This window comes from Corythoichthys intestinalis, chromosome 22, assembly GCF_030265065.1.
Source record: "Corythoichthys intestinalis isolate RoL2023-P3 chromosome 22, ASM3026506v1, whole genome shotgun sequence".
NCBI lineage: Eukaryota > Metazoa > Chordata > Actinopteri > Syngnathiformes > Syngnathidae > Corythoichthys > Corythoichthys intestinalis.
In genome coordinates, this window is record NC_080416.1 from 3,308,692 (window position 1) to 3,319,207 (window position 10,516).

At 36.9% G+C, this 10,516-nt stretch overlaps 1 protein-coding gene across 3 annotated transcripts in view; it reads right to left on the bottom strand.

Annotated features, from left to right (window-relative positions):
* prrc2a (proline-rich coiled-coil 2A) overlaps positions 1–10,416 on the bottom strand; it is a 36,191-nt gene extending 25,775 nt beyond the window's left edge. For 2 of the 3 annotated variants that reach the window (XM_057827842.1, XM_057827840.1), the window contains exons 1-2: positions 10,001–10,166; positions 376–527 (exon numbers count right to left, since the gene is read on the bottom strand). In XM_057827842.1, the coding sequence (XP_057683825.1) occupies positions 376–490 (115 nt within the window). In that variant the 5' untranslated portion in view covers positions 491–527; positions 10,001–10,166. The other variant, XM_057827841.1, reaches the window with a different exon arrangement.
* Between the last annotated feature and the right edge of the window lie 100 nt (positions 10,417–10,516).

Below are 10,516 nucleotides of genomic sequence, written 5' to 3' on the forward strand. Positions count from 1 at the left end.
GAAAGCAAACCTACTGATCGGCTCACATTGCAGACCTTTCATTATTCAAATTTCTAGCATAGGGGCAAAAAAACATGCACAAAACTAGGTTTTGCCTTGTCACAATATTTGAAGAATTGCCGTCATGCATAAATGTAATGTACGCCGCAATCCATTTGTCCGTCAATTTTCACTTCTGCTTATGTGCGTTAGCTGAAGCCGATCCCTGCTGCCTTTGGATGAGATGTGATGTGAAAGAGTAACAATAGACTTCTGACTTTTTGATTGTCTACATATTTCAAAAGAAGGCCCAGACTCAACAACTGGCGTTGAGAGGTCTTTTCATTCGTTTGTGTGTATAATAATTTTTTATAGCAATATTAAGAAGATACTCACCAATAGGCTTTTGTGTTTCAAGGCTCTTTCCTTTGTATGTATCAAACAGATTGAGAGACGCATACTTGGTTTTGCCTTCCTTCCCCTTTGCAGTTTGCCCGGAGCGCTCTGACATTGCGCTGTCCGCTCATCGAGTATGGTGAGCCCTGAGACTGTGGAGTGAAAGATGACAGTATGTTACGATGGTTATATTATAAAGGCTAGGGTTAGGCTAATCATTTTAGAGCTATAATTCCAATACTGTGAAACCGTGGTATTTTTGCTCAAGGTTATCATACCGTCAAAATCTCCTACCAGCACATACCTAGTCAAGAGGTACCTAGTGGTTCCCACCCCTAATACACATGTGCATGTAAAAATTTTATTACTCTACGTCGATTTCCTGAGGCTTTGATCAGGCTGGATGTGGCCCATAGGCTCTACTTTACCTACTAAGTTTCTATTAGGTGTTCGAATTCACGTTAAATTGGAGTTACTGAGGGAAAGTCCTGCCCACAGTAAAGGCTCAAGAACATGAGCTATTTACTGAAGACACAGTACTGAATTGATTCCTCAGTCACATTGACAAAGCTTTTTTTTGAACACTAAAATCTTAATGGAGCAAATCAGTACAGACATATCGAATTGGAAAAAAAAAAATACTGTTCTTTCAGTTCAGGAAAAAAATGCTGTTTTAAAAAGGGAACTTGTGTTACGTGAGAATGTAATTGTGCCTTTTAGAAGACTTGCCACAAAACACAAACAAGATATGCTTCATTAGTCTTTTGGTGCAGCACAGGATGCCATCAGCACACAAGACAAGATGGTTTAGACATAAGCCCATTCTGAGAAGAGGACTAAAGCTGACAATAATGCAAGTGTTTATCATGCCTTCTTTTACATAAAGCCGCTTTATGTATTTTGCGTTAATTACACAACTATTTAAAATACAGTGGAAGGGAAAAAAGGTTGGCACTCCCATAACAGCCTGTTATTTGTCCTACACTTTAACTCATTCCCAGCCATTATATCAAATCTGTTTTGGCCGTCAGTGGCAGTGTTTTTTTTTAAACATTGACACCCTTTTTTAAACGACATTTCGATTCTTAGTGGGAGCATATCAATAACCTTTTGGGAAAAAAATTATCACGATACACAGGTAATCCCCGGGTTACAACGTACTCTACTTACGTGATTTTGACTTTACGACGGCGCAGTTTCATCCGCTATTTTGTCTCCAGTCGTTTTTTTTTAAGTTGCGTAAACAGTACCTTTTTGTACCTCACAGTATTTTATTTACAATATTTCATTATTATGACATACAGTTCCCTCCATAATTATTGGATTTATAATAATTATGTGTTTTTTAGCTTCTCTTTTTTTTTTTATTCAAATAATATGGGACCTTAATGGAAAAAAAAGAGAAAAATCCAACCTTCAATATAAGTGCATTCATTCAGTGGGAAAAAATCCCACATAAAGAAAAAAATATTTGACATCAAGTCACAATTCTTAGCACCCCTGGTGTTAATACTTTTGCCAACAAAACAAGGTCTGGGGACTGAGGTGGCCATGGGAAGAGCTTGATTTTGTGTCTGGTGAACCATTTCTATGTAGATTTGGCCATATGTTTAGGGCCATTGTCTTGCTGAAAGACCCAGTGACGACCCAGTTGAAGCCTGGGACCGTGTTGAAGCCTCGGACCGTGTGCTTTGGTCAGATGAGACCAAGATTGAGCTTTTTGGCAACAAACATTCTAAGTGGGTCTGGCGTGCCACGAAAGATGTGCATGCGGAAAAGCACCTCATACCCACTGTGAAGTATGGGGGTGGGTCAGTGATGCTGTGGGGCTGTTTCGCTTCCAAAGGCCCTGGGAACCTTGTTAGGGTGCTTGGCATCATGAATGCTTTGAAATACCAGCACATTTTAAATCAAAATCTGTTGCCCGAAAGCTGAAGATGGGTCGTCACTGGGTCTTTCAGCAAGACAATGACCCTAAACATATGGCCAAATCTACACAGAAATGGTTCACCAGACACAAAATCACGCTCCTCCCATGGCCATCTCAGTCCCCAGAGCTTGTTTTGTTGGCAAAAGGGGGTTGTACAAAGTATTAACACCAGGAGTGCTAATAACTGTGACACACATTATTTGAAGTCAAATAATTATTTCTTTATGTGGGATTTTTCGCCCACTGAATAAATGCACTTGTACTGAAGGTTGGATTTTTCTCTTTTTTTGCCTATTAAGGTCCCATATTATTTGAATTAAAAAAAAATATTAGAAGCTAAAAAACACATCTTAACCAGGGGTGCCAATAATTATGGAGGGCACTGTAATATACATGTTTTTGGATAGTTATTTTGAGATTTAGAGGGTATTTAGGGAGTACTTAAGGTAGGGTGACCATATTTTACTCAGAGTTCACTCAAAGATGCCTATATAACTTTGATATATTTGAAGTCTGCTTCCTCGGTCTGGTGACAAAAATTCAATTTTATGAAAAAAATATATATATATTGCCATATCGTTTATAATTTATACAATATGGAAGTAATTTTTTTAGGCCTTCAGCTATCGATTATTTTAGTAGTCGATTAATCGATTAACAAGTTTGTTCGAATAATCGAGTAATCGGATAATGAACACAAAATATTAAAATACCTGACCTGAGCCTCAAACGGTATAAAATAAATAAATAAATGAGGATCTATGTACAACAAAAGAAAGATTGGCTAACTTACATAGCAAAAGTCCACTACCTTACATGCTATAAAATGCTAACATTTTTTTTCTGTAATGATCTTAACAAATGGTTCAAACACATGTTCCCACAAAAAAAGCTAAATATAACTAAATTACGAATGAATTTAAAAAAACACTATCTCAAACAAAAACTTATGTTGGTCTTAACAGAGAACAGGTGGATTCAGCCATGTGATACTAGGCATTTCATTTTCACTGTTGCACTGGAGGGCAGTGTATCCACCCCCCCCCCCAAAAAAACCTAAATGAAAACACTTTCAAAACAAACCATTACAACGCCACTTTTATTAATAGAATACTCGAAGCAGCTTTTTTTAATAATCAAATTACTCGAGTTAATCATTGCAGCACTAACTTTTTTACTCGACAGGTTACAGATTTTATTCTTCTTTATAAACGATAAAAACGCCAAAAAAAAAAAAAAAAAAAAGAACGAATTAAACAATGATAAAAAAAATATATCATGCAGACACATGGAAACGTAGTCCACTCAATGCACACACAGAGTAGGCTATGTGCCAACTAAACATTTTTATAAATTAAACCCGGCCGGATGCTACGCAGAGAAAGTGAAAAGTGGACTTGTCAGGGCAAAAGAGGACAATTGGTCATCCTCACTTAAGGGGTGGTTAATTCCAGTTTTATGTGGATATTCGGGTTACGTCGCCAGTGTAGGAACGGAATGGAACTCGTTCGTAACTCGGGGACGACCTGTATCTCCATTTCGATATATTTTCACACCCCTCGTTGCAAGTGGCAATTTAACAATGTAATAGCATGGTCAATAAAAAATAAAAAAAAAAACGGTCAATTTATAAAGCAACTCCGGTTCTTCTATTACAGTCAATGGCAGCTAATGATTAAAACTACTTCTGTCAAGTCTAATAACATGACAAAAAAGCATTACTTAATGACTTCAATATCACATTTTTGCATGACAATTTGTAAGTTTTAACCGCAATCCAAGCACAACAAAGAAAAAAAGCTGTTGCCAAGGAAACGCATGTTTTGGGTACTCTGTTGAGTGGAGCAAACCTGCCTTTTGTTTGACCATTTTACTGCAAATCTACAAAAAGGTGTCCTATTGCCACTGCACTATTTACCACTTAAGACGATTCAGGAGATGCATTTTGTTGATTACAATGCGGAGGGAAAAACAATTAAATCAGAAAGTTAAATGTGTCATTACTTATTTAGCTTTGAACATTTGGGTTGGCTTACAATATATATTTGAGCGTTTTTTCCCCCCATAGAAAGGGCTTTGATGTGGCACTAATCCCGGTCAACATTAGAATCATTTTGTCTTCAATCTAAACTAAAATTGTCCAGAATACTTTACATTAACAGTCAGTTTGCCTGCTTGAAGAGAAAATAGACTGTTCTGCGATGGTCTTGTCTGCACGCAACAAAAGACAACAGAGGTTTAACACCATCAAACAAAGTAATACCCACGTGGCTTAATTATAACACTTGTCTGTCGCCTTAACGCTAATAAAGGTGTGCACCTGCTCACATTAATTGTATAATTGAGAGTAATTTGAGTAACATGGGGGGGGGGCAACAACAAATGGCTAATGTTTTCATCATTACATCCAGCTTCAGTGTTGTAAAAATGCATTTACAATGAATAATGGCTTGTCACCTCGAGTCTTAACTCCCTGAGTCCCTGCACCATTTCATGAAATGATGTTAGGAGCAAACCACATACTTTTGCATAAAAAGGCTGGATTTCATTAGCATAATCAGGACCATTTCTATTACGGATTTGTTTATACTTAGCAAGTCTAGTTTCCAAAGGGATCAAACTTGACTATTAAACACTGACTTAAAGCTGAGCCTAAATATGATAATCGCATTGACCGAGGAGGGTAATTGGTTATAAACCTTAATATTCAGTGGTACACAAGTGCATGATATCCATTTTTTGAAACCGATACAGATATCGATAACTTCCTGCTCCTCAAAGCCGATAATAAATATATAATTTTTTTAAATGCATAGCCTGAGTTTTTGAACACCTGGAGGTTTTAAAAAAAAAAAAAAAAAAAAAAAAAGTGGTGGATTCAACATAGATTTGCCTTTGATCTCACCAGATTTTTTATAATGACATGAACAAAACTGCGTTTCACTTCTGCACTGCCTGACAGCCAGCTAAGAATGAATGCACTTCCATAAACCACAAGGCTTGGTCTTTTCTTGCTTTTATTGGAAGACACTCGTCTTAATATTGTGAAAGTACAACAGAAAAATACACATATTCAATACTCAATACAAAACAAACTGCAAAATACACTTATATACACAACTATTATATCTATAGCATTCCACACTAGCTTGACCTACTAAAGCTTATGAAGTTCTGTACATATGACCCTTCACCACAGAAGTAAACATATATTGCACATCCATATGTTATAGTAAACATAAAATACTTACATATATTTTGGCGGAAACGTAACAGAAAGCATTCACGACTGTCAATGCTACCGCTAGACACCGCAATGTGTAAGTGATTGAACCAAACTACTGTAACAAAAAATAGATGCAGTGAATTATTCTGACCAGCAGGTGGGAGCAATGCCCCGCAAATGGTCAACTGATTTCCCATACAAGTGTGTAAACTGTAAAGCCAGAACAGTACATATTATCGGTCCAATTATAAATGTTATTGGAATTATCGGGATGATGTCATAATTCCTATTATCGGACCAATAATAATCATGCACCAGTACTAAATATGTTTTTAAATAACCACAAAGGGTCATGCAAAACTCACAATTCCCATCTTTGTGCATACCACATTTTGATACCTGTATCAGACTATTTCGGTGTACATTATGCAGCGGTAACCTTAACTAGGAATTAATCACATTTTAGAAATCCAACTCAATATGGTGGTATCAAACTTGCTGCAGTTCACCAGTCATTTTTTTCAATTGGCAGTTCAAGTTTACAAAGAAAATTACGCACATTCATATTCCAAACAACCGCATCACTTTGAATGTATAGCAGAAGAGGTCAACCCATGTATCGGCCGGACTTTTTTCCTATATCGATCATTGTCCAATTAACAAACAAAAAAATAAGCCGGTAAAAAAGGATTTTGATCAGACATCTGTGTGGGCAACTGTGGCCTCCGCTGACTGACGGTAGGACTCCGGAAAGACCCTGCAGCAGCTTGAAGGCACAATAATCCCTGACTGCAGCCGACAGCTGCTAGAAACTACGCCCACATGATGCTACGTTGCTACAAACTATGCCCACACATAAACTTCATAATGTATGTATTGACATGACACATTCCCCATTCCCTGAGTCACGCCTTCCTGAAGGGGGCCGTCCCACACTCTGCTTCATTTATTAGCAGTTGGTCACATGCAGCGATCTAACACCGGATTTAGGTTGAAAAAGTACGAAAGCTGTACTGCATACAAACAGGAAGGATTGTCTCAGGAGTGATTTGTTCGAGAATTCAAGGTAGTTATTATTATTTTTTTTTACCATGCATGCATTTTGAAACGTTGTGAAAAGAATCAATGGGAGAAATTAACCGCTACTGCATTGGCGTCATAATTCGCAATATTAACGTAAAATAACTGCTAACTTCCCATTTTTTTTATTTTAACCGATAACCGAGACTGTTTTACGTCCATACCTATAAAGAATTCAGGGATTTAATCATTAATTTACAAGGATTTTGACCGCAAAAAGCTATTTGTGGCCACCACACTGACTTAAAAGACTAGTAGCACATTCAAAATATTTACGTAAAATAAATGCTAACTGCACGTTTTTTTGCATTTAACCAAGAATCGAGACTGTTTTACGTCCATATCTATAAAGAATTCAGGGCTATAAGCATTTATTCACAAGAATTTTCAACGGAAGCTCTTTGTTTACATATGATGGTCGCTAATTTGCTTACCGACTAGCCTCATGCTAACTGCACTTTTTTTTTTGCTTTTAACCAAGAATCGAGACTGTTTTACATCCATATCTATAAAGAAATTAAGGATTTATGCATTTATTTACAAGAATGTTCGATGAAAAAAGCTCTTTGGCTGTGGTTCCACTCAGTCAGTTTTGACGGAGATAGACCCCCTATGAATCGGCCCCATGTCCCATCAATACATTATAAAGTCTATGGCCCACATGATGCTACGGTGGTAGCGTCTGATAGATGCAAAATGACAGACTCAGCGGCAACATGAGGCATTCAAATCAACATTGAATCGATTCGCAAATCAACTAGTACTGCAGCTATCCATTATTTTAGTAGTCGATTAATCAATGAATTATATGTTTGAATAATCGAGTAATCGGATAAGGAACATAAAAAATACCTGAGCTGAGCCTTAAACGGTATAATTTTTTTTTTTTTTAAAGAATGAGGATCAAAGTAAAAAAAAAAAAAAAAAAAAGAACAATTGGCTAACTTACATAGCAAAGGTCCGCTAGCTTAAATGCTACAAAATGCTCTTAAATGCTTCAAACACATATTCCCACAAAAATACAGCTAAATATACCTACTGTATAAACTAAATTACGAATGCATCAAAAAAAAAACATTAGCTCAAACAAAAACTTAGCTTATGTTGGTCGTAACAGGGAGCAGCTGGATGCAGCCATGTGAAATGAGTCATCTCATATTCACTGTTGCTACTAGACGGCAGTGTTTCCACCCAAAATCCATTAAACCAAATGCAAACACTTTCCAAAAAAAAAAAAACATTACAACGCCACTTTAACTAAACGAATACTCGAAGCAGAAAAATTTAATTCGAATCTTTTTTCTAATCGAATTACTCCAGTTAATTGATTAATCGTTGCAGCACTATTTAAGTCTCAGGTCATCATTGTAAACTTGAAGGTGTTGAAGCAATGTTTTTAATTGCCTTTCATAATCTCTGTGCTTTAAAAAAAGTATATTGCCTCAAATATCAGCTTTGGGATATCGGTAATCAGCTAAAAATGGAAGATATCGGTATCGACATCGGAAAATCCCATATTGGTCGACCTCTATATCGTAGTAGTAGTAGTTAAAAATGAATGCACCTCGTAATTCAATATCGATATAATTAAATCTTAATTTTTTTCCACCTTTTGGCCGGTGGAAGCCAGTGCCATTACCCATTACACCTGACATTCGTTGCCAATAGGCTTCCTCAGTTATTCAGGCAAAGAAAACTCTTAAGTCAAATTTCAGTTATTATGTGTTGCTATGTGTCTCTGTTATGGAATGTGGAAAAAAACAACAACAATTGTTTAATTGAGCATATAAATCTGTAAAAACTTGAACCGGCTCTCTATTTGTGCATTTTATTTCTCCCTGAATCAACACGAGGCATTCAAATCAACATTGAATCAATTCGCAAGATAAATAAACCAACATGAAATTGAGTCACGACCTAAAAAAATCAAATTGAGTATTTTTTATTTTTTTTGCGGTGGTGTTAAAAATCTTAACGATATTTGAACAAAAACTGAGGAGCAAAACTTGTAAACAAACATAATAAATGGAACATATTCCAATGTGAATGAGCAATACTACTCCAATTAAAAAGTAAAAATATTTGTGTTATTAGGGGAATTCCCATTCATTTCAGCGTAGATCAAAACTCCCAATGGTAACGCACTTACTAGTTTACAATCTCAAAAGTATCGACCTGCAGAACATACCTAGAACATGACGTTGGGATATTATTCCCGAGTAACAGCATTTAATGAGATTAAGAGTGAAAAAAACAAGCAAACCTTGCAACGCAGAAACATATAGAGACCTTTGGTGTGTGATGTTTACACCATGTAACGCCAAAACAAAGAATACTGCCGATGGTAAAGTGTCACAGAATGGATATACCGTGAGTAAATGGCCAGATGAGATTAGAAAAATTAGGTCGTGGACGGCTGGTCAACTATATGGGATTAAAGGGGCCAACAGCCTCGCTATACAAAGCTTTGTACGATCTGCTGCATCGAGGCCTTATTTAACAACAGTTATAACCTTGATGAATGTGTCAATACAAAGCAATAAAAATCAGTCAAACCAGATCAGGACTATTGAAACAGTAACCTTAAAACCGACCAATCTACTTGAATTTCATGTGTTTTTAGTTGTAGCAATGATGCTACCCGAAGCTAACTGGCAGGCCATCCATGTTCGCATTGGGAGGGGGACTGCGTTGCTGTTTCATAACGCATTTCAACACTAACGCTGACACTTCCAGCTTTTCTGACCATCTGAACGGCTTTCCCTGCAAACCATACGTTAATTAATTCAAACGCTATTTCCCTAACATAATAAAAATAAAATATCAACAGCAATTTTGGGCATACTTTATGAAGGAACGGAACAAAATGGCGCTGGCGAGAGGCCCGGTTGAATTTACCGTTAACATTTAGCAACACCGGTTCGAACATGGAAATGAGCTAACTCAGTTGAGTGAGCTAAAAACACAAATCGTCAATACGCGAATAAGAAAAATAACGTTATTTTTATTTTAACGTTGATTCGTATTGCAATATGACACTAGCTAAAAGCAACACATCGGGCTCAAACGCTGACAGAATAAGCAGCTATAATGTTTAGCGTTAGCCACATACATTAAATTAATATAGCTACTATTAACATGTATTGACATGAACTCAAATCCAATACTATAATTCATCAGTTGAGTTTAAGACGAAAACAAACATTAGCAAGCTAGGCTAATAAGCTAGAAACAACCGAGTCTTGTCTCTTTCCGATAAAAAAATCCAACAGTGCTCCTTCCCAAAATTCAATTTCTTATCCGCTTGAACGCCAATTTCTCCTCAAAACATAACGACAATTATATTTCGCTTTAAAATACGAATTCTAACATTATAACCGGCCACTGACCTGGTCTTATCCCGACTTGTCTCGAGGTTGTTTCGCAGAATGAAGCTAGATTAGCCTTGCTAGCACTGTGACCTAGCTCGCAAAGCAACGTAATTACCCCCGCATAGTCAAACAGCCACCATTAGCATTTTCGTCACAGATGTGAGTGGATAAATACAAAGAAGCTATGCTGCTTACTTGTACTCCCCCTTCTTTATCCCGAAAACAAATGTAAAGGGGGGCGGCGGGGGGGAAGAAAAGTGTAAATCGAAGCGTCACCTAAAAAGCCGTCAAAGGCTACTGGGTAAAATTCGTGAGATGGGAGCCGTTTGGGACACGAAGAGGCACGAAAAATAAATAAAAGGGGAAAATTACAACTCTGGCCCATATCAAAAATATAAATAAAACGCATTTGTTTTAAAACATGTTATGCGAATGAGCTGCGGATAAAATCAAAACAATGCAGACAAAAAATACTGTTTCAATGGGGGTATTTCAGGTCATGTTCATGATAGGATGATTGTTCTTACACTAAAA